This window comes from Astatotilapia calliptera, chromosome 9 (genome assembly GCF_964374335.1).
Source record: "Astatotilapia calliptera chromosome 9, fAstCal68.1, whole genome shotgun sequence".
Taxonomy (NCBI): domain Eukaryota; kingdom Metazoa; phylum Chordata; class Actinopteri; order Cichliformes; family Cichlidae; genus Astatotilapia; species Astatotilapia calliptera.
The window spans coordinates 13,134,350-13,159,208 of NC_137430.1; the positions used below are offsets into that span (position 1 = coordinate 13,134,350).

General features: G+C 41.3%; 1 protein-coding gene across 1 annotated transcript; it reads left to right on the plus strand.

Moving 5' to 3' along the window:
- The first annotated feature begins 516 nt into the window (after positions 1-516).
- LOC113028732 (homeobox protein NANOG-like) lies at positions 517-2,281 on the plus strand. Its single transcript, XM_026179141.2, has 4 exons — positions 517-608; positions 1,099-1,457; positions 1,548-1,631; positions 2,027-2,281. Exons 1-4 carry the CDS (start codon positions 578-580, stop codon positions 2,279-2,281), a joined length of 729 nt encoding a protein of 242 aa, XP_026034926.2. The 5' UTR covers positions 517-577.
- Positions 2,282-24,859: the final 22,578 nt, after the last annotated feature.

Genomic DNA, 24,859 nt, shown 5'->3' on the forward strand with positions numbered 1-24,859 from the left:
TTGTGATATTCTGTGCCACATTTGTGAATGGTTTGCATGAGTACAAAAACCATTTTTGCCTCAAAAAGCTGCTGTGGGGGTTTACACAGAGGTGTAACTGAACGGCTGCAGGTCAAATTAACGTGAAGATGTTTTTGCAAAAATGTTCTATGTGAGTGGAAAGTTCTTTGGGTGATCTAATACTGCGTTAATTGATGCAAACATGCAGTGAGTTCATTTCAGTAATTAGCTGCTAATTTTAGCTGCTAATTTTAGGCATTAAGTGTTTCATATTTTCTAAAGTGTGAGGTGGAAAGATTTGGTAAAGCTCATTTTGCACGGCAGCTTTCTAACTGTACTTTTTTTTTCAGACCTGAGAATCAGCATTTTAAAGAAATGTAAATGATGCCAGTTGGTAGAAACAACCTGACTGGTTGTAAAGCGAAGAAGAAGCTCAACCCCCCCACATTCCTGCCCACACCCACAAACCTCTTTAAAAGCCCAGGAGAATTGCTCTTAAGTCACCTTCCTGCTTGGTTTGGAGCTCTTTCATCAGAGATACTTTCTCCAGTTTTCCTCTTTTAATCACTGGGATTTCATGGAAGATTATGGGATGCACTTTTCTCCAGGTATGTACTCAGCATTGTTGACTGGTGAGCTAATATGAACAGAGTTGGCTAACCTCTAAGTCAACTTGTAAAAATACTCTTTCACTCTGTGTTGTAAGTCCTGATGGCAGAAGTCACCATTTCTCCCTCCACAGTTGAACAGAGTCCACTTTAAATTCTTTTTGGTTTTAAAGAATCTACAAATATCCGACTTATTTTTTTATACTTTGTGGGAAACTTTTGTGTTTAAGATTCATTGTGTTGATGCTCAGTCATCAGGTAAGTAAATCCCTGAAGGTTGATTCAGTTCACCTGGATGTAATGTTTTCAATGGGAGAAATGTTTTGTGACTTCTTCAGTCTGAGACCTTTTGGGATTTAAGACTCATCAATTTAACCTTTGTTAATTTTTTCTGTTAGAAAGTCAGTCGTGCCAAAACATATCAGCAACTGACCCATGTGGACCATATAGACTTGTGCTTACTTGTCCTCTTGTCTCTTTACCCTCACAGACTCGTGGAGTTCAGGCAGCGGCCCTGAAGGGAGTCTATCCTTGGAAGAACTCGCTACATGGGCGGAGACTGCTCTAAAAATGGAGATGAGCAAAAAAACCGCTGATACCTCTGAGGCTGTTTCCAGTTCAGTCTCAGAGCAGAAACAAGATTTTGCTCTCCCAAGAAGCCAGGATGGCAACATCACTGCCACTCTGCACCCTCCCAGCACTGCTCCAGAGAAACCTAAAGGAAAGGCCCGGGTGGTGTTCACGGAGAGGCAGTTGAATATTCTTGTCCATCACTTTAATTTGAAACGTTACTATGAGCCAAGGGAGATGAAACAGTTGGCAGAGATGACAGGTCTGACCTACAGACAGGTGAGTGTTTTTCAATTCAATAGAACATAAGAAATTGAATTTTGGGTCCATTGTACTGATTAAATGTTTTCTGTTTTCTTCCGTCTTTAGGTAAAAAATTGGTTTCAAAACAGACGGAGTAAGTTTAGGAGGAGGTCACATCCTCAGCATGTGAATCAGGATGTCCCACTTCATGTAAGTATCTCCTATTATTGAACAGAATTGTTTATGATTTGATTTTATGGTATTTTTAATTTGGTTGTTGTTTTGATCTGTGTTGTTCAGCACTTTGGTCTGCCTGGTGTGTTCTTAAAGTGCTATACAAATAAACGATGATGATGATGATTCTGTCATTATCTGGGGAATTGACTGTATTTAAAAAAGTGTAATGCCAATAATTTAAAACAACTATTCTCGTTTTACTGACAGTCCCCTTGTCCCCTTCAGTTTCAGGGAGAGAGACATCTCCTATTAGAGTATCTCCTATTATTAAAAAGCACTGTTTCTGATTCTGTCATTATCCGGGGAATTGATTGAAGTATTCTTGAAGTATTCTTATTTTACTGACAGTCCACCTGTCTGTGTTTCAGTTTCAGGGAGAGGGACAGCCCCCATTCAGGCAGCAGTACACCAAGCACCAGGAGGTAAACCCAATCCCAAATGGTGGAAACCATCAGGGCCCCTATCATCATGCTGTGGACAGTTTTGCTCCTGGACCTCAGTGGACCTTCCCCAACTTGCCCCAGACATTTGGCTGGTCGATGCCACCAGACAACGGCCAGTATGAATTTAACCCTGCTGCTGGTATGAATGTACATGAAGAATACTATATGCCTTTTGTATGAGAAACTGTAAATAAAATATTTACACCCATTCAAAACTGAACTTTCTCAGCCCCCCCCCTCTTTATTTATAGAGTTTTTACATGTAAGTTGACATATCAGGCCCAATAAAGAGGGTACCACAGACACAAAGATATATCTCAATACAGATTAGGCCATTAAAGTTAAATAAATAAATAAATAAATAAAATAAAATAAAATAAAAATGAAGGAAAAAGTGGGAAAAACACACACAGAGAACAAAACAAAAGAAGCAAAGAAAAAAAGAACAAACAAAAACAAACAAACAAACAAACAAAAAAACACTCCCCCCAGAACCATAACAAAAGAAAACCCCATGGTACTAAAGTTTAGTCTGTTGGAAGTGTTTTCAATGAACTGAAGTAAATAATAAAAGGCTGCCACATCTGTGAGAACTTATTAACATTTCCTCTGAGTCTGAATTTTATTTTCTCCATTTTTATGTCACGGCGAGTGAGATGAGCCGTATAAAAATAATAAATGAGGATCCAATTGCAGGCAGTACTGGAGGAGTGAAGGTGGTTTATTGGACACGAAATAAATATAGACAAACAGCAAATGGAGCACGAACTAAACTAGACTGGAGACAACTAAACTACTGAATACAAACCGGAACTCAAACATGAAGCAAGGTGGACGACGGTACAAGATGGTGACGGCAGGGAAACACACAGATGACGCAGGGTGGAAACACAGACGGACCAGCAACAACAATGACGGAAGACATGACTTAAATACACAGAGAACCACAGGGGAATTACACACAGGTGGTGGACACAGCTGGGAATAATCAACAAGACGAGACAAAGGTAAAAATGAACACACTCACATGAGACGCAGACCTTCACAATAAAACAGGAAACAAAACACACTTTACTAAGACACAGACTAGACAGAGACAGACTTGAAATGACATATGAAACTAAACCCACATCTTAGACCCAGATAAACAGAAACATGGAACTGTAAATAGACATAAACATTACCATAACACGACAAGAGAACAAGAACACAATCCCTGATGCAAACATAAATCAAAACACAATAAACTCAAAATACTGGGTCCAACGGACCCAGAACCGTGACATTTTAAAAAAGAACATAACATCTTCCAGCCAACGTGATCGGGCTGGAAGGTGATGAGCTTTCCAAGACAGCAAAATTCTACGTCGTGCCAGCAGTGAAGTGAACATAACATCCAGCTGTTTATGACTAAGGTTTAGGGTGGCATCTTCAGAAACACCAAACTAGTGGGCATGGTTGGAGTGTAACGCTCAAAACATGAGAGAGCACTTCAAAATAAAAAGTCCAGTATAACTTAAGTGTCGGGAAGGCAAAAAACAGGCGTTGCATCTGTTGCACAGGTCAGGAATGCTGGGGTATATTTTAGATAATCTAGATGTGTAATCTGTATACCGTCTTAAACTGAATAAGGGAGTCTTGCACATGAGGCTGAAGTATGAATTTTGTCAATTATTTTGTCCCAGTAACCTTCCCCAAACGTAAGACCCAGTTCCTTTTCCCAACTCAAAGTAATTATTTGGTTGAGTAATTGCTCGATGCCATAATTAAAGTATATACTTGTGATATTAGAGCCTTACTGTGAGGCTTCAACTGGAATAAGTCTTCCCACCAAGGCTTGAGAAGCTGACTTGGAAACTCTGGCAAGATAGAAGATGCACAGTGTCTTATTTGAAAGTAGCAGAACAAATGATACGAGGGCAAATCATACAAAGAACAAAGGTCACTAAAGCTGAGAAAATGTTATCTTTACAAAAGTCATAAGAACATTTGATACCTTTTCTTGCGCATATGCAAAAGGAGGAGTCCACCAGCGATGGGGGAAGAGGTAGTTGTTGCAGATTAGGGTCAGAGCAGAAGCAGAGACTGAATTGAAGTGACACCGGAATTGATACCATATTTTTAGAGAGCCAATTAGAACAGGGTTGTCTGTGAATCGTAACAGGGAAACAGGAAGGGATGAAAATAATAGTGCCAAGAAGTGATACAGGAAGGTTTACCCTTCTTTGAAAAGACAACTTTACATAGGTCAGCAAAGGGTTAAATTTTACTGCTTGCAAAGCTTTAAATGAACTGGTAATATGCACTTTAAAGCCTGAAGAAGCTAGTTGGAAATCAAAATCGGTTTGTCTAAGCTCTTGTGCAGCTGGGTTTATGGGAAAACATTCACTTTTTTATATATTAATCTTGTACCCAGAGAAAGAGCCAAAATGTAGAAGTATTTGCATTATAGAGGATAAATGAATTGTTGGATTTGTAACATATAATAATAAGTCACCTGCATATAAAGCAACCCTATGTTCCGTACCACCACGAATAACCCCTTGAAACAGAGGCGAGGTTCTGAGAGCCACAGAGAAAGGCTCTATTGCTAAAGTGAAAAGTAAAGGTGAGAGTAAAATACTCCGAAATCAGTGTTAGTACAAACAGATGCCAGTGGCGTAGTATATAAAAGATGAATCCAAGATATAAAATTGTTACCAAAACCAAATTTCCTCAAGACTGCAAAAAGATACCCCGATTCCACTCAATCGAATGCTTTTCCAGCATCCAATGAGATCACCACCTCAGGGACGGTGCTATGATTTTTGGAGTATATTATATTAAGAAGGGACCGTATATTAAAAAAGGAATGTCTTCCTTTAATAAAGCCTGTCTGTTCGTCTGATATAATAGAAGGGAGAACTCTTTCCAAATGGGTTGCTAGCAGTTTGGATAAGATTTTAAAGTCTACATTAAGAAGGCTCATTGGTCGATAGGAGCTACAACAGGTAGGATCCTTTCCTTCTTTATGCAGTAATGAGACAGAAGCCCGTCTTAGTGTCTGAGGGAGAGAGCCTTGTTTCAGTGACTACTCAAAAACCGACAACAGCAAAGGGGCCAGTTTTCTTTTTATAAAATTCGGGGGGGGGGGGGGGGGGGGGGTGCGCTTATGAGGACCAGGGAACTTTCCAGACTGTAAGGATGTGATTGATGACGTAACCTCATGTAAAGTGAGGGTAGCGTCATTGTCTGCTGCTGTTGAGGTTGCGATTGTAGGGGTGTCCAATTTGTTAAGAAACTGGTTCATATCTATAAAATTAGAGGGGAACTATGATGCATACAGAGCACTATAAAATGGCTTAAAAATTTAGTTGATTTCAGTTGGATCAGAAGTCAAAATTCCTGATTCATTTTTAATTTGCAAAATTTGGCAAGATGCCGATTGGTGACGTAGCTGGTGGGCTAGCAGACGAGAGGCTTTATTACCATGTTCATAATAGTTGCCACGGGACTGTAATATCAATTGCTCTGCATCATGGGTTGACAGGCGACTGAACTCAGATTGTAGTTTAAGACACTGCTTATATATTTTAGGTTAGGGAGTTTGAGTGTGTGTCCGGTCTAGAGCTTGAATTTTGGCAGAAAGTTCATTTTGCTTAGCTTTCTTTGATTTATATAGGTGAGATGAATGGGAAATTATTTGTCCTCTGAGGTAAGTTTTAAATGTTTCCCATAGTAGAGAATTTGAGATGTCTTCTAAAACATTCGTAGTTAAGAAACCATCAATTGCAGATGAGATATAGTCACAGAAAGCTGAATCAGGCAAGAGTAGAGAATTCAACCTCCATGGATGCTGAGGTCTATAGCTAGGGGACAATACCATAAGCAGGACTAATGGAGCATGATCAGATATAACAATTGGAATACATTCAGAGTTGCAAACTTTAGAAGCCATGGAGCCATTTATAAAAAAGTAATCGATGCGAGAATATGTGTGATGAACATTTGAAAAAAATAATATTCTCTGGCTTGGGGATTAAAAAACCTCCAATCAATGTGTCCATTTTGGGTGATAAAGTGTGAGAAAGCCCTGGACATAGCAGATGATGCTTTGGAGCCAGTGGCAGATTTGTCTAAAGCTGGGTCAATAACACAGTTTAAATCACCTCGAAGATCAGGAGGGTGCGTCTTTAAGTCAGGAATCATCCTCAAAAGATTATTAGTAAACACAGCATTTGGGGCATTGGTGCAACACAAAGTTTGGGGCATAGACGTTCACTAAGACAACTGGGTTATTCATGAGGGTCCCTACAACAATTAGATATCGTCCATTTTTGTCAGCAATCAATTTAGTAAGAGAAAAATGTATTTTATTCCTAAGTAAGATTGCCACTCCTCTGGCTCTACTATCTATGTCTGAGTGAAACATATGACCTATCCATGGAGGTTTAAGTCAATTATGATCTTTGACTCACAAATGAGTCTGCTGGAGAAAAACAACATCTCCATTGAGATGTTTTAAGTGACTGAGAACCCGAGATCTCTTTACCGGACCGTTCAAGCCTTTCACAATCCAAGACAAAAATCTAATAGTACTATCGTTGGTGCTATAACCAGCCATATATATGTTTTACTGAAATATGGTTTATGACAAAATGACCATACATGGGAACCCCCCCCCCCCCCCCCAAAAAAAAAGCAAACAAACAAATCCACATACAGCCAAGGCAAACAAAAACAGGAAAAATAACTCAGGGTGTAACAACCACATCTGTGAGCCATAGTTCCCCCCACCCACTTCTGTCCCATTTCTGAACTAAGGTGACCACAGTATATCCCCAACAACTTCAACATCCTAGCCCAAACTCCTGATACCTAGAAACTGCATACAACCTTAACTTTGGAGTAATAAGTATATATCCCATCATAAATCAAACCTTCTAGGGATCAGTGAACATTAATTCAAAATATTACCAAAGAAACATAAGAACTAGGTGTTAAGACGGTGACAACTAGTATACCATGAAATAACAGAAACATATAGTGCTTGCCTGTCTTCTCTGTAATTGTCCGATTGCCTGTAAGTCAGCAAGGATTCAAGTCACTTTACTTGCAGCTGACAGTCACTGTGGCCTTTGAGCTTCAGCTTCGTTCCTGAAGCCCTGCACGAAATTATCGGCTTCTGAAGCAGACGGAAGCCACTTTTTCTCCCCTGTGGGCAGTGTGATGCACAGTTTAGCCAGGAAGGGGAAGAGGAGGTTTAAATTCCTAGAGTTCAGTCAGTGTGTTTCCTGTTTTACTTTGAAGCTCTGTGTCTCATGTCAGTGATTCTAGTTTTGCTTCCCTTGTCTGGTCCAGCCTGATTACTCCCAGCTGTGCTCTCCTTCTGTGCCTCATTCCATCGTTATCTCTCACTGTATTTAAGCCCTGTGTTTCTGTTGGTCAGTGTCGTAGTCTCTCCTCATGGCTTTGTTCCACTGTGTGTCAGGTTAGCCATGTCCCAGTTTAATTTTGTTATGTTTTTCATGCTGTTCTGCAATAAAGTATTTTTTTGAGTTTAATTCCTGCATGGTGAGTTTTGCGTTTGGGTCCTTCTCCTGTCTGCGCACAACCATTTCATAGCGTGTACGCTGTGAAATGTCCATAAATTTTTCTATACATATTCTGTACAGTACATTGTTACCTGTATATACAAAATCAGTTGCTCATGTATTTAGGACCACATTGTGTCTTCCTTTTATATTTTTATTTTCCCTTGCTGTAAGAGCTCTGTAACACTGAAATTTATTCTATTCTATTTTATACAGAACATGGCTGCAACTAGTGATGGTGAGATGAAGCCTTGTGATAAACTGAAGCTTCCCATTCAAGCAGTCAACTCATGGTTTGAAGCATTGTGATGATTCATTTGCTCTACTGCGCCATCAAGTGGACGATTCAAGTGAAACAGGCTCAATAATTATAATGATGTGATGTGTAAACCTCTCAACTGAATAAATAAATTGGTCTTTATGGTTATTTATCCCGAATATTGTCTCAGTATGTCTGATACAAAAGAAAAAGTGGAAACTATCAAGACAGAGTTTTTGGGATGATTGTGTAACTGTGTAATCATGCTTATGTACATCTGAATAATGACACAAACTAGTGTGTGGCGCTTCAAGTTGAATAAATAAAGAAATTACTTTTGTTCATGACACCACTAACTAAACTCTAAATATTAGTTATATTTAATATCATATTAATGTTTGTGTATAATACATTGGCAGCTTAACACAGGAATGTACATGGAAACAAAAAGGGAGGGAGTTGTGATGTGAATGTGCTTGTGACTTTATATGCTCGTTTTGAGCGAGGGAACCCCACAACCACAACCAAAGCAGACATGACGCCAGACCACCAACCTATGACTCTCTCCCCCACCGATGTAGGAGCGGTGCTGAGCAGGATCAATGTCCACAAGGCTGCAGGCCCTGATGGCATCCCCGGGCGTGTTCTCAGAGCGTGTTCTGGGGAGCTTGCAGGAGTGCTCACAGACATATTCAATCTGTCCTTGGCCCACGCTGTGGTACCGGCCTGCTTCAAATCCACCTCCATCGTCCCGATACCCAAAAACTCCAACCCATCTTGCCTCAATGATTACCGCCCAGTAGCACTCACCCCCATCATCACTAAGTGCTTAGAGCGACTGGTCCTAGCACACTTCAAATCCTGTCTCCCCCCCACCCTGGACCCCCACCAATTCGCATACCGCCGGAACAGGAGCACAGAGGATGCAGTCTCCATCGCAATGCACTCTGTCCTCTCACACCTGGACAACAACAACACCTACGCCAGAATGCTGTTTATAGACTTCAGTTCAGCATTCAATACAATCCACCCCTCACAACTCATCAGGAAACTGACAGACCTGGGTATCAGTTCCCTCATCTGCAAATGGTTACTGGACTTCCTGACCAACCGCCCCCAACATGTCCGGCTGGATAACCGCTGCTCATCTACCATCACAATGAACACCGGTGTACCACAAGGCTGTGTGATGAGCCCTTTCCTCTACTCCCTCTTCACCCACGACTGCAGACCTGCTGATGGTTCCAACACCATCATTAAGTTTGCAGATGACACCACGGTGATTGGCCTCATCAGTGACAACGATGAGGCCGCCTACAGGGAGGAGGTGGATCGTCTGGCTGAGTGGTGCGACAGAAACAACCTGCTGCTTAACACCGAGAAGACCAAGGAGCTCATCGTGGACTACAGGAGGAATGCTGACCCACATCCATCCATCCACATTAAGGGGACGGCTGTGGAGCGTGTGAGCAGCTTCAAGTTCCTGGGAGTCCACATCTCCGAGGATCTCACCTGGACGACCAACTGCTCCAAGCTGGTCAAGAAGGCTCACCAGCGCCTCTTCTTCTTGAGGACTCTGAGGAAGAACCACCTGTCCTCAGACATCCTGGTGAACTTCTATCGCTGCACCATCGAGAGCATCCTGACCAACTGTATAACAGTCTGGTACGGGAACTGCTCTGCCTCGGACCGGAAGGCGTTGCAGAGGGTCGTGAAAACTGCCCAGCGCATCGCCGGAGCACCACTTCCTGCCATAAAAGACATCTACAGGAAGCGGTGTCTGAAAAGGGCTGGGAAAATCATCAAAGACCCCAGTCACCCATCACATGGACTCTTCACCCTCCTGCCCTCTGGGAGGCGCCACAGGAGCCTCCGGACTAAGACCACCAGGTACCGGAACAGCTTCTTCCCCACAGCTGTCAGACTCCTGAACTCTGCCTCCTGACATCTGACCCACGTTAAACTCATGGACTGAACATACACACACCCACAATGGACAACTGTACCCTCAAACACACAATAATAACATGGAGTGAACCACCACTCACAACCACTAGCACTTTATATAGCCTCTGTAGAAACTATCTACACCCTCACTTATCTTAACTGCACTACTGTATAGCTCTGTGTAAATAATCATTCTGTACATTCGATAATTTTTAATCCTACAACTGTTTACAACTTGCATAGTTCCCATTTCTGTATAGCTGTATATCCCAGATTCTGTAAAGTTATTTATTTCATATTCTGTATAGTTTTTCATATTTATATCCTGTTCATATCCTGTACACAGCTTGTACTCACTACAGCCTGTACATACTTATAGTTATAGAATATTCACAACATACTTGATACCGTGTACATTATAACATACCATAATAGACCCATTTCTGTAATATACTCACATATCTATATTATTGCTAATATATATTGTAATATATCTATATCACTAAAGCACTTCTGGATGGATGCAAACTGCATTTCGTTGCCCTGTACCTGTGCATGTGCAATGACAATAAAGTTGAATTCTATTCTATTCTATTCTATAACAGTGCTCATGACACTAGGGAAAAGTTATCATTTGTTTTTATTCAAAAATAGCAGCTTTTCCACAGTGCTGGGCTTTAGACAGTTTCTCTTTTTTGAGAGGATTTCTCCTGCTTTTGAAAATACCCTTTCACAGGGCACAGATGAAGCAGGGGTTGCAAGAAAAACCACAGCAAGTTTATACAAGTTTGGATAAAGAAATTTGTGTCCAGCCCAGTACTCCAGCGGATTCTCCAGTCTGCCGATATTTGGTTCATGGAGGTATTTCTGCACTTCAGCTGTTGCATCAGCAGAAGCATTTGGGGTCTTTGTCTCCAGAACAGTGGTGTCCAAACAATGCCACAGTTTGCTACCAAACAGAATGTAAGTAACTAAATACAATATAATAATCGAAATGTGCTCATATACCTTGAGTCACAGGCTGAGAAGCTTTTGATGATGAGGCTGCTGCTGATGAGGCTGCTGATAAGGGAGCCAAGTGCTGCACAAAAGCAGCACATTCAAAAATAAGTCTCTTCTCAGCATCCATTGCTTTATTTAGGCTAAAGAAGCCTATTTTTTTGAACCTTGGATCCAGCAATGTTGCCAGTGACATGATGCTCATTGACTGCAATGTGTAGAGCGTCTCCTTTAATTGTCTCCTTAGATTCCCAACCACGGTGGAGCTCTCTTGAGTTAGGACAACTCCCATTTCCTCTTCATGTAGTGCATGGTGCAACATTGTTAGAAGTGGAATTACTTTGGATCCAGACACTGGCTTTTCCTCTGACAGCTCAGTGGTGGCATCATTAAATGGGGAGAGTATTTTAAGCCATTCTGCCATAAGGTCATACTGTTCAGAGGATAGTTGGCAAATATCAGTGTGCAGGCCAGCTAACGATGCTCCAATAGCTTCCCTGAGTTCATGAACACGTTGAAGCATTTGGAATGTGTTGTTCCAACGTGTATCCACCTCTTGAATTAACTTCAGTGCAGGCCGGCCCATTTGCTCCTGCACCTCTGTCAGCCTCTCCTAGAAAAACAGCCAACAAAACAAAACTGATTCATTCAAGCTGTGTTACTGCAGCAGCACCTTAAAGCAGTAGTGAAATAATGGAACAAACCTTAGCAGTTGTACTGCTCTTGAAATATCCCACCATCCTCCTACAGGTAGTCTGGATGTCAGACAGCGTGGTGTGTTGATCAAGAGCTGTTTTGACCATGTATGTGCCACACAATTACTGTGACGCAAACGAAGCTCCTTAGCACAAGCACCCATGTTTGCTGCTCCATCAGTCACATAACATCTAACTTTGTCTGTAATGCCCCACTCTGACATGAGCGATGCTGTTACTTGTGACAAATTGATAGCAGTATGAGCTTGAGGGAAGTGCTAAACACCTAACACTACAGAATGCAATGCAGTCAATGAAATGGCAGGTGACGGCTAGGTAAGCCTCTGTGTTAATGGAGGTCCACATATCAGATGTCAAACTAACTGCAGAAACCTTGGCCACAGTCAGTTTTTCTTTTTGTTTGGACTCTTTGTATCTTTGGTCCACCATAGCTTTTCAAGCCTAAACAAATGAAAGTAAAGTACTTAATATGGAAATAAAGGCAAAATGGAAACATGCTTCATATTTTAAGATACACACCTGTCTTGTGGGGAGAACATAGTTAGGGTTCAAAACTTTAACAAGCTTCCTAAACCCACTGTCCTCCACAATAGTGAAGGGCTGGGAATCCTCTATCACCATGTTGACCAAGGCCTCATCCACATCATTCCTCTCCCCTGATACAACAAAAAAACATTAAGAAATTACATATATCAGTAAATACAAACCAAATATTAATGAATTACATGGGGAATACAAATTTCTTTTCTTTTTTTATTTAACCTTTATTTAACCAGGAATGTCCCGTTGAGATCAAAAACCTCTTTTTCAAGGGAGTCCTGGCCAAGAGGCAGCACATTTCAAAACAAATACATACGAACAAACAAAGTTAAAATTACACAAAACAATTACACATTATTGAGGCAGTCTGTAGGCCTTTCAGTCAGTTTCCAGTCTTTCTGTAACAGGTTCCACGAAAAAGGCGCAGAGTGGACAAAGGCTTTCTTACCCACCTCTGTGCGGACAAGGGGAACAGACAGCAGCAGCTGATCATTTGAACGCAAGGAGTAAGAACCACTATTTGTCCTTGTGACCAAAGTACAAATATAAGGAGGCAGCAATCCAAGCATAGCTTTGTAAATAAAAGTGTACCAATGCCCCTGTCTTCTAATGGCCAAAGAAGGCCATTTTACTCTTAAGTACAAGTTACAGTGATGGGTCAGATATCTACAGTTGGTAATAAACCTCAAGGAAGCATGATACATCGTGTCCAACATTAGAAGACATGAAGAAGAAGCGTTCATATACAGAATGTCACCATAATCTAACACAGATAAAAAGGTTGCAGTGACAAGACGTTTTTTTACTGCAAAAGAAAAACACTGTTTATTACGGAAGAAAAAACGAAGTTTAAGTCTCAGTTTCTTTACAAGTCTCTCTATATGTGGTTTAAAGGTGAAGGAGTCATCAATCCAGACACCAAAGTATTTATATTCATGAACTATCTCTATGACATTTCCTTCAAGGGTGGACACCACTGGAATAGGCTCCGGGACCTTCTTTGACTTAGAAAACAAAATTAGCTTAGTCTTGTCAGCATTGAGAACTAATTTTAGCTGAATAAGTGAATGCTGGAAAGCAACAAAGGCTTTCTGTAGGGTTTCAATGGCCTGAGCAAGAGATGATCCATAACAGTAAATAACTGTGTCGTCAGCATAAAAATGCAAATTTGTGTCTGAGACATTTTGACCCAAGTCATTGATATATAAAAGGAACAGAAGGGGACCCAAAACTGAGCCCTGTGGCACCCCCTTGTGGACAGCAACAAATTTAGAACAAAGATCTTCAAGTTTAATGCACTGGGTTCTATTATTCAGATAATTTGAGAACCACGCTATTGCATGTTCTGACAATCCAAGGCTGAGTAGTCTGTTTTTTAGGACAGCTAACAACAGGCATCTGCTGTGATGTTCACAATTCTGATGCTGTCTCACATGTATCAGTACTGATAAATGATCAGAATTATAATATTCCTGACTGCCTGAGGCTAAATTGAACCAAATCAGGACTTTGAGAACCGGAATCGAATGGATTATATCAGTGATGATACCCAGCCCTAGCGAGCAGCGTAGGCCCGACAGAAGTGGATGTAGCTGTGGGTAATAAGAAAAGATGAAAACAACTATTGATAACTTTTTTGTTAATATAAGGCCTGATCCGTCTGAAATTCATAGCCAGTGCTCTGACACGGTGCCATCAATCTTTGAATGCTGAAAAAGCACAGTATCCAGAAAACACATTATATGTTGCAATAAATGCACTGCCCAAATGTCCCCTCTCCCCACTGCCTTTCAGCAGCATGCAGTACAGTTAGTTAATAATTTAGAAATGAATGTTGTCTGTATGGACTGCAATTCCCCCCCAAAAAAGTGCACATGTAGCACTGCGGTGTTAAGCGATGCGGTTGAAAAATTTGAGTGTGCCTAACTTTTGTGCCGGTGTGCGTAAATTTTTCAAGTTAGGCACACTGGTGTGCCCATGGCCAAAAGTTAGTCTAGAGCCCTGCCAATAGCTGTAGAAAATGCTAACATTGTTATCTTTTTACAAAAAGAAATGCTAAACATGAGGTTTTTGGACAAAGTTTGTGTTCTCCATTCTTTAAGCACTGTTTCGAGCACCATTTAAGCACCGGCACAGTTTCAAAAGTACCGGTTTGGCACTAAACGATACCCATCCCTACATAACAGTAGCTACAGTCATCTTTATGCTGTTGAGGCTAAAACTTGATGCTACGAGCTCAATCATCATTGCTAGAAGGCATCATTTAGAATATCTAGTAATAAAGGAGCATTAACTGTTAGCAAGGCTCTCTGCTTTCTCTGTAAAAACTTGCACTGTGAAGTCCAGGGTTGTTCACATTTCATGCAGTGCTGAAGACACTGGTGTTGCAATCATAATGTCCGTTGCCTGGTGGCATCGACCAGCCAAACAGGTGAGGTGAGTTGTGGAGGATCCATTGAGGTTCAGGCACAACATTGCCCACAGCATCAGGATAGTGGGCCTGATTATTTGCACCCATTCTCATGAAGTTGATGTCCAGTTGCTCGCTGAGTGAGGACGCTCCCTGAAACAGAATCACAGACAGATACACAGTCAGTAAAACCACAATAGATTTCTTCTTTGAAATTATAATCAATACATTTCATCAAATGAAATTAATTACCCAGGTAGTGACTGAATTGAAAACAGTTCTGTTTAATAATTGGAGATGCTTACATGAAGCGGGACGCCCTGATTGAGATGCTAAGAATCTGGACTGAACACGGAATAAATTTAATGAGTACAATGTACCCAAAATTCAAAATGAATTCAGTTTCTAATGTTCTAGTAACTTCGAAAAAGATTCACCTGTTTGTAGGTCAGTGGACAAGAGTTTTTATCTGGCTGTCTGAGAACAGCCCCCCGGTCCTTCCTTTGAGCACCTTGGCCTTTGCTTCATTCTCTTCTAGCACTTGTTGCAGTGTGTTTCCCATTCTGGTTTCTCTGGACAGCAAAACTCTGTTCCTCCTCTATGACAGAGCAGGAAACTGCTTTAGCAGTCTCGAAGATGTTGTTCTTCATCTTCTTAGCATGAGCTTCCTCAGCCCAAGCAGCAAGTTCTTCCAAAGGAAGACTCCCTTCAAGGATGCTGCCAGAAATCCACAAGTGTGTGAGGTAGAAAGACAGAGGGCAAGTAAGCGCAAGTCAGTGCTCCACATTTGTCATCATGGTTACTGATATTATCTCATCTTCCTAAGACTCTAAATGTTGGGTTTACTTTTATTGGTCCCAAGTCTGATGTTGAGAGTAAAGCCTAAAGAAAAAAAAAAGTTATTGTCAGCTTTTCTACTCTCTGCTCTGTGACTACAGAGACTTGAAATAAAACATGCAATGTTATTAAATCTTCCCCTTACTAAACACCTGAAGTCAGCTCAACTAAATTGTAGGATGCTGCTGATGGCCATGTATGTTTGTACCAGGGTTGTATTGCAATCTGTCAGGGAATGTTACAGATGCAGCATGGAGGCTGGAAGCTCCCAGTTTGAATCATGACTATGCCCCCCCCACCCAGATTCTAAATAAACGAAGAGAATACACAGATGTGCCCAAGATTCTGAAAGAGCAGCAGATTCCCTTCCCAGCTCGGGTTAAGGTGAAATATACTGATAAAACAAAAATTTAGAACATGGCAGCTGAAGCCACTGAAGACATGTCTAGTAGAGGTAATGCTGTGAAAGTCGTTCAATCTCCAGAAACCGCTCTGGAACTGAAGCAGCGAACCTGGAGCAAGGTGGGCAGAGAACCAACGAGCGCAGCGCTGAACAAGAAGCGAGATCCGAGATGGCACCTTCTCCCTCAGGAAACTGAGGTTTACCCACACTGTTTTACTTAAGTCTACTTTATTCGGTTTATGGTGCACAATACATAAATAAAAGAATGCTCTCTACGGTGAGGCCTAAGCCATCGAGAGCCTCCTTCATAGACTGATGAGGAAGTTGGCTCTCGAGGTGAAGCAGGGTCCATTTCAGGGACCTCTACCTTGGAAGTTAAGATCTTATTTTGATTTTTGTTCCTTTGCTTGCTCACAAAGCCAATGATGATCATGACTGGGAAGCCCACCAGCAACCACGTGCCCTGCAACGTTGTGTTTTTCAACAACAGCAAACTTTATTTATATTGCCCATTTAAAAACCAGTGGTATAACAAAGTGCTTAACATAGGAGAGTCAAATGTAAGTAATAGAGAGAGATGAAGGCATGGCAAAGTACCAAACATGCTAGGAATTGATGGCATTAAAAACACAGAGACAAGAGAAATACATAAAAGCATAATAGAATAATGTGTATAAGATAAGAGTTAAGAACATTTTAAATCTCCTGAATCTAAACAAACAAATTCAAACTGAAAACAGATTAATGAATACATTATTAACTGAGTGAATGTGGATTGATATTGTTTATTTAGGTATTAGATGATGATAATACACCAGAGATGGCCAACCCAGTCTAACACAGTATATCTGAAACTATGACAGAAAGGAAGTCATGCTCAAATATTTCGAGTTTATCATCTAAATGTTACAGCAAAACTTCAGCTACAGTGCCGTCCACCTCTGAAGACATGTGCTTACATCATGATGAGTTAGGACTGATTGTTTCAGACTGCAGAACCATTTTCTCAAGATTCTTTAGATCAACCACTTCATACTATGACTATACTATAGACTATTGTGGCAGAACATAGAAAGATAGAAGTCTAAAGTCGGTAAAATATTTGAATGTTCAGTCTGTCAGATTTTGAGGCACATGGAAAGTTCAGTTTTGCAGGTGGCAGATTTGTGTTTTATTTCCAGCTTCTCATGCACAAGACATATTCTAAAACATGGTGTTCTCTCTCATTTCCCAGTGTTACACTTGGCTCAAAAGCTGCAACATAAAAAAGGAGCTGAATACCAGAGTATGGGTGAGAAGAGGTTTTATCTTAAAATGGAATAGCAGGTTGGCTAAAAGACAAGGCAAAGACAAGTGAGCTCCCTGGGAAGCTTGCCTCAGGTATGCTTTTATCCATACCTGACTAGGTGTGGCCAATTAGCACCAGCTGAACACTGAGCAGATTAGAAGCTGCAAAGGGACGTAAGACCTCCTCCCTTAAAAGGGTTCCTCTAGGACCCCTAAATTTATTAAAAGCCCCTCTGAAGCCTTCAGGTCCTTGACCCACAAACCTGGAATAACAGAAGCACAGTGTTCACATTATAGTTGGCATCCCTAAGCATGAGGATTTGAAGTTGCCACACTGAACACACAAAAAGTAGCATGTGACCAACACAAAGGAGCACAACAGTCACAAACCCAAAATGATTACCTGATCTGCTACAACACAAAACCAAAAGTAGCAACAAATAATCACAAGTGAACTGTTGTCTCCACCACACAAACAGTCACAAGTGGCACTATACCACAACAAGTTACTTTAATCCAAAAAGTTCAGAAAATCAAGCACACTAGTTACCAACCACAAAATGGAGAGCTATGGCCACACAATGATCACATCAAGGGTGGCTCAGCACCCCACAGTGTTATTGCCATCACCTGGCCAACAACACTCACAAGGGATCCAACAAAATATACATATTCCCCACAACACTAAAAGTCACAGCACAAAACACTCAACTCACAAGGATCTCATTAGCATCCATCAACACTGACATATGCACACACATGGTGTACACACAATGCCAACTTCAAAATGGTCTACCTGCCTCAGCCACAAGACCATAATCATGAATAGTCTCAAACCTCCTACCAAGTTTGGTGCCACTGATTTACTAGCCTAAAACACTAAAAACAACAAAACCCTAACTTTACCTACCCTAGTCTTCAGTGGTGTACCAGGCTCGAGGCAACTTTAAAGGCGAACTCGAGAGCAGGCAGCAGACCAGAGATATAGTCTCCTACCAAACTCTGAAGCGTACCCCCCACCCAGGATAGCCACCAAACACAATAAACTAAAACAATAAAGCAAAACAACAAGTGCTTTGATGGAAAGGCAGCACAGCCACCCAGCTGAAACACACTGACTAAAGGGACGTTACTCAGTCACAGTGAGCACCTTCACTCACCCACTTAAAAGCAATACAAAAAAACTGATATTCAATCTCCACTAAAATGTCCAAATATCCTGGACGAGCCGCCACTTATGTTACGACCCGGCTCAAAAGCCGCAACATATAAAAGGAGATGAACACCAGAGTATGGGTGAGAAGAGGTTTTATCTTAAAATGGAATACAAAGCAACGACAAGTGAGCTCCCTGGGAAGCTTGCCTCAGGTATGCTTTTATCCACACCTGACTAGGTGTGGCCAAGTAGCACCACCTGAACACACTGAGCAGATTAGAGGCTACAGAGGGACGTAACACCCAGAAAGTATATATTTTTTTAAATGTAAAAAATATATTTACAGTATCCACAGATTTTACAAAATTCTAATATTTCTAAAATCCACAGTTTTTAATTTGTGTCTTTCATTTACTGAAAGAGACTAAGTCTGACAGATTATTTGAATTACATGAGTTTAAACAAAAATTGTCGTGGTCCTGGGTCGTTAGACCCAGTGTTTTGTGTTTAGTATTAGTATTGTCTTATGTTTTGGGTTCATTCTTGTTTTCTTAGTTCCTTGGGTTTTGGTTCTTGTATTTAGGTTTTCTGATATCTCTACCTGTGTCCTCTCCCGGTGTTCTCTTTGTATATCTGAGTTTGTGTCTCAAAACAGTTTCCGGTTTTACATTGAAGGTCTGTGTCTCGTTATGCCCATTAGTTTCAGCTGTGTCCACCCCGCGTGTCATTTCCTCATTGCCTGGTGTGTATTTATAGTGTGTGTTTGCCTCTTTTTCTTGTAACTCTGTCCGTTTAATTTGATAAACCTCTGTTGCTCTCTGCTCTCCATTCTCCACACGTCAACCTCTGTGTCACCTCATTATGTTTTTCCCTGCAGCCTGTCATCACCCACCTGTGATGACAGGCTGTCAGGGGTAGACATTTGTTTAAAACACAAGTAAGAGAAATGAGACAACTGCAGACCGACTCAGAGTGTAATTAGAAAACGTGCGCACGGGTGAATGTCTCTCTGAGAAGACACACACCCCGAGCACAGGCTCACTTGCTTTATTTATAAGGCAAAAATGGGTTACATAGTACTTCCTCTTTTTAACAGTCAGGGAAGAGGTTAAACATTAAATCAACTTATCTGATCTTTCACACACTGGGATAAAAATACAGAAGTATATCATGCTTTATCTGACATCACAGACATTATAGGAAAGAATGCATCATTATATCATGCTGTCAAACATCTGTCAAACATTTCAGACACTTAAGTAAGGAATGTATCAGTTTTCCTTTAACAATAGACTTGGTTAGCTGATTCTTCAACAATAGGCTTGGTTATGTGAAAATATATGAACACACAAAATATAAGGCACACTTGGTTAGAATATAAGGCCTACTTGATTATATTGTATTATAGAGATTTGGTTATAGTGTATAATGTAGAAAGTCTCTTAACATTTCCCTCCTGTTGTTAATATATTTCACATGTTTATATCAATGCATAGTCACTTGTTAAATCACATTTTCAACTTGCATGTCATTCAGTGAAGTATCTAAACATCAGCTCTGTTAAGATTATCATAGACATTCTCTTCTCTGTTTTCTCTATTTAGCATATCATACTGGCGAAAGGGATCCTCCATATCTCTCTGGATCAAGACAAAATTTCCTAAAGTACGATTAAACATACTCATCACCATGCGTCTCAGACAAGGGATAATACAAGCAAAAAAAATGCAAAATAGAAACATCACAGTACATAGGGCCAACAGGCCTTTAATCAGCAAAGATTTCCAGGAGCCGCTCAGCAACCAGTCCCACCAGCCTTGCTCATCGGTTACGTAGTCCTGTTGCTGAGCGTCTCTTAGTTGTTTCAGAACATTCAAAGCATTTGTCATGTTTAATGAGTGTATGTTGTCAGGTATGTAAGTACAACATGTCTTGTTGAACAGTACGCAGAGACCTCCTTTCTCTGCAAGAACAATGTCCAAAGCTACTCGGTGTTGCATGACAGTGATGCGGATTGCATCAATTTCTTCATTCTGTGATTTGTCAATGTGGGTGGAAGCATTCAAAAACAGTCCAAAGCGATAGTCTAAAGTCTCTATTCGTAGTGCGTGCTTTCCTACTCCTGTCCAAGGAAACAGAGAGTGCATTACCTTTTCGCCGGTGTTCCAGAGTTTGAAGTTCTCTGGCACGTCTGTTCCAAGGATTGAATCATGAGGCTTGATTTCTATATCACGCCTAACTCTGGTCTTGTTGTACACAGATATCTTAAAAGTGTGATCTGAAATGAAGATAGGTGCACAGCATCCTGACCAGTTGGGTGGCAACATAAAGTACGCACGCTGTCCGCACAGCCATGCCATACCTTGTACCCAATAGGTGCCATTTACCTGTTGATTTAGGTTGACTGTCCCATACCCTACTCCTCCATAGGTTGTGTTGCAGTTGCTGGTATGGCCCAGAGGGTGGCGTCCTTGCCCTGGCGCTTGGTAGAAGCACAGAGGATGCCACTTCTCTGTATGGGTCATAAAAACAGGGAAAGGGACAGAAGCATTTCTGTTTTTTACTGTCATATCTACCCAGAATTTGTCGTCACAGGTTCCATCCTTCTTCAGGCCTTTTGCACCTGGGAGTGAAGCTTTCTTGCCGATTGCAAAGTGTTGTCTTCCAATGCTGGCAAAACTTGCTGCACATTCACTTTGCCAGTGACTGTCCATTATGCGACCATATATGGTGGGGTAGACTGAGTTGAAGGCATGTGAGAACAGACGTAACATTCTTTTTCATCTATGGTGTTGTATAGGTATCGGTACCAGGCATTGTTCATCCACGGGTGAATGTGATCTTGGGTCATCTCAGTTAGATGGGAGTTGTCATGGGTCCACCTCTTGAGACGGGGAATAGTTGGTGTTATTCTGCGGGCTCTTCCAGGTATCAGCCAGAAGAGCATCACCCCTAAGATGACACCGGCCACCAGACAGATCAGGCGGCACATGAACCGTTTCCGTTGAAAGTGACAAGCACTTAAGCATAACAGCTTTGGGGCTGGGGCTGGTGGCTCTTCTTCTTCTAGATTCATCATGCTGGCTCTCTGCATTCTAGGCGTCCCCGGTGTTGACATTGGTTCCTCTCTTTGGTGGGATGGGTCACTCTTTATTATGTGTTTGTTCTTCAGGGCGACCAGGCACACCCGGGCTCCAAGTGAGGAGACCACTGGCGAGAAGGTAAAGGGCGGGGTATACCCAATCAGCCCTTTCCTTCACCAGGGGATCACTTGAGAGTCGGGGGAACCGGCGTCTTATTGTGGTGCAAACACTTTCTTCACGTGACTTTGATGGATCCACGAAGGTCTTTCAGCGATTTTGCAAGCTGTTGGTGTAGTCAGCAACACTTGAAAAGGACCCTCCCACTTCGGAGAACTCCAGTTTTTCCGCTGGAGGACTTTAATCAGAATCCAATCACCGGGGTTCAACCTGCAAGAGACTGGAGATAGATCACTCGGCAGTTGATTGTTTAAAATCACTTCTTTATTTTCAAACAGTTTTGTCATCCATTCTGCCATTGTTGTTTCTGCAATAGATTTATTAATTGGCTCGCTAATTATGGAAAGAGGGAAGTGTCTGCCATGTACAACTTCAAATGGCGTTAGACCACTTGCTCCTTGAGTTATTCTCATCCATAACTTAACTAAGCTTAGACATTCAGGCCATGGTTTTTTAGTTTCTTCCATACATTTTCTCAATCTTTGTTTAATTGTTCCGTTAGTTCTCTCGACTAATCCTGCACTTTGTGGATGATAAGAACAATGATGTTTTATGCTGAAGCCTAGAGCTTCAGAAACTTTACTTATCACTTCATTTACAAAATGTGTGCCATTGTCTGATCTTATCAGGGACGGAATGCCATATGTTGGAATGAAATGGTTGCACAAACATTTTGCTACTGAGATTGCATCTGCTTTTTTCACTGGGTATATTTCTGGCCACTTGGAAAATACATCTATTATCACAAGTGCATACTTGGAGGATTGAGATTCATTTAGTTCTATAAAATCCATGTGGATAGTATGGAATGGGTGTGGCGGTGTAGGGAACCGGCCTCGCTTTGGTCGTAAATTGCCTTGAGCATTGTGTTTTTGGCAAATCATGCATGTTCTAATAAACTCTTTTGCTGAACTTTCAAAATTTTTTGTATAGAACTGTTTATTGAGTATATTAATCATCCCTCCGCTTGACACATGCGTTCTGCCGTGTGTCACTAATGCAGCAGTTTTATGCAAATTTTTTGGAAGGATTGGTTTGCCATTACACATCATGAGATTGTCTTTTAATTCTGCTCCATCTTTCAACCAAGATTTTTGTTCACTTAGCGATGCTGTTTTCTGTGCATCTGCTAGTATTTCTAATGGTATTAAATCTATGGTTTCTGTTGTTAAAACATCAATGTGTTTTTCTGCAGCTGCTTTGGCTGCTTTGTCAGCAAAGTTATTTCCTCTTGTTATTTCTGTGTCATCCTTTTGATGAGCTGCACATTTGCATAGTGCTAATTCTTTTGGCAACGTTATTACTTCTAATAGTTTTTTTAGAAGGTTTGCATGTTGAACTGGGTTGCCTGAGGACGTTGTCATTCCTCTATTATGCCATATTTTTGCGAAATGATGAACTGCTGAATAGACATATTGGCTGTCTGTGTGTATATTGACACTTTGACCTTCGTACAGTGTACATGCTCTGATGACTGCGGTCAATTCTGCGCTTTGAGCAGAGTTTGAGGAACTGAGAGCTTTTGCCTCTACCACTGCATCAACAGTTGTGACCGCGTAACCCACACAATTTCTACCGTAAATATCTTTTGACGCTGAGCCGTCTACAAAAACATTACTGAAACTGCTCTGGGGGGAACTGTGTATATCATTGCGAGGCTTTGTGTCTTCCTCTAATTTTTTAATGCAACAATGTTGTTCTCCATCCAGAGGGGTCGGCAAAAGTGTGCTTGGGTTTAGCTGGCCACACTTCTCTATTGTTATGTATGATTGCGAAAGTAAAATCCCCACATAAGAAAGTTGTCTGGCATGTGTGAGGAAAGAGAGATTTGCTTGGAGTAAAATAGAGGTCACAGCATGTGGGACTTTAATGATCAACTTATGTCCCAAAACAATGTCTGCACATTTTTTAACTGCCTCTGCTGCTGCTGCGCACGCCTGTACACAGGTAGGTAATCCAGCAGCTACAGAGTCAAGTTTGCATGAGTAGAAAGCTAATGGGCGTTGTTTTTCTCCAAAAGCTTGAGTTAACACTGCTTTCATGTACCCTCCCACACCATCAACATGGAGAATGAACTGTTTTTCATAATCTGGTAATGCTAAGACGGTACATGTCTGCAATGCTATTTTTAAATCAACAAAAGCCTTTTCTGCTTCTGGGGTCCATTGTATTTTGTCTTTTAATGCTAGGTCTTTGCCATAAATGAGGTTCTGTAGTGGCTGGGCCAGCAGTGCATACTCTGGAATCCAGCATCTACAGAAATTACACAGACCTAAATAACTCATCATTTGTTGTTTAGTAATTGGCTTTGGAGCATTTTGTACAGCTACTTTTCTGCTGTCTAACAGCTGTCTGCCTTGTCCTGTTAGTTTGTGGCCAAGGTATGTCACTTCCTGGCTCCACAACTGCAATTTATGCTGTGATACCTTATGGCCTTGCTCTGCGAGATGTTGCAAAACTGTCAGTGTGTTTGTTTTGCACTCATCCTGTGTATGGCCTGTAATCAATATATCATCTACATACAACAGAAATTGCCCTGGAGCAGGGAGGAAGCAAGATGACATTGATTTTCTCAAAGCCTCTGCATAAAGAGTGGGGCTATTCTGGAATCCTTGAGGCAACCTTGTATAAGTATACTTTTGATTGTTAAAGGTGAATCCGAATAGCTTCTGTGAGTCAGGGTGTAGAGGCACAGAGAAGAAAGCATTGGACAAGTCTATTACAGAGAACCACTGTTCTTTTGGTGTTACTTGATTTAAAATTGTGTGTGGGTTTGCAACCACTGGAGGTATTTGCTCTGTTACCTCGTTTATTGCTCTTAGATCATGAACTAGGCGATATTTTCCTGTATTAGCCTTTTTTACTGGAAAAATTGGTGTATTACACGTGGCTTCATTAGTTTTCACGAGAATACCTGCTTTTTGCATATCTGCTATGACTGGTCCAATTCCTTCTCTCGCCTCTGCACTCAAGGGATATTGTGGTTTTACAGGCCTATATGTGGTTGTAGTTTTCACCACTACTGGATCTGCTTCTTTTATTAGGCCTACATCTGTGGGTCCTTGAGACCATAATGTTTGTGGTAGCTTTTCTAGTTCAGGATGTGTCTCAACTGTTAACACTTGTCATTCGTCTTGCTCTGTTGTGGCTAAATGTGTAGCCGGTGTGGCTGTCACCGGCCAACACAGCGTGAGTCTCATGCACCCTGTTCTACGGCCTTTTTGCCAGCCCTCACACTCTGTTTTGTCATATCTGTCCATTTCTACATTTCTCAGCACTGTGCCTAACTCAGACCAAGGCGTTTGGTCGTTGCATGCAACAGATACATGAGGGTTCAGCATTTTATTTATGCGTTGCACTGCATCTGTCTG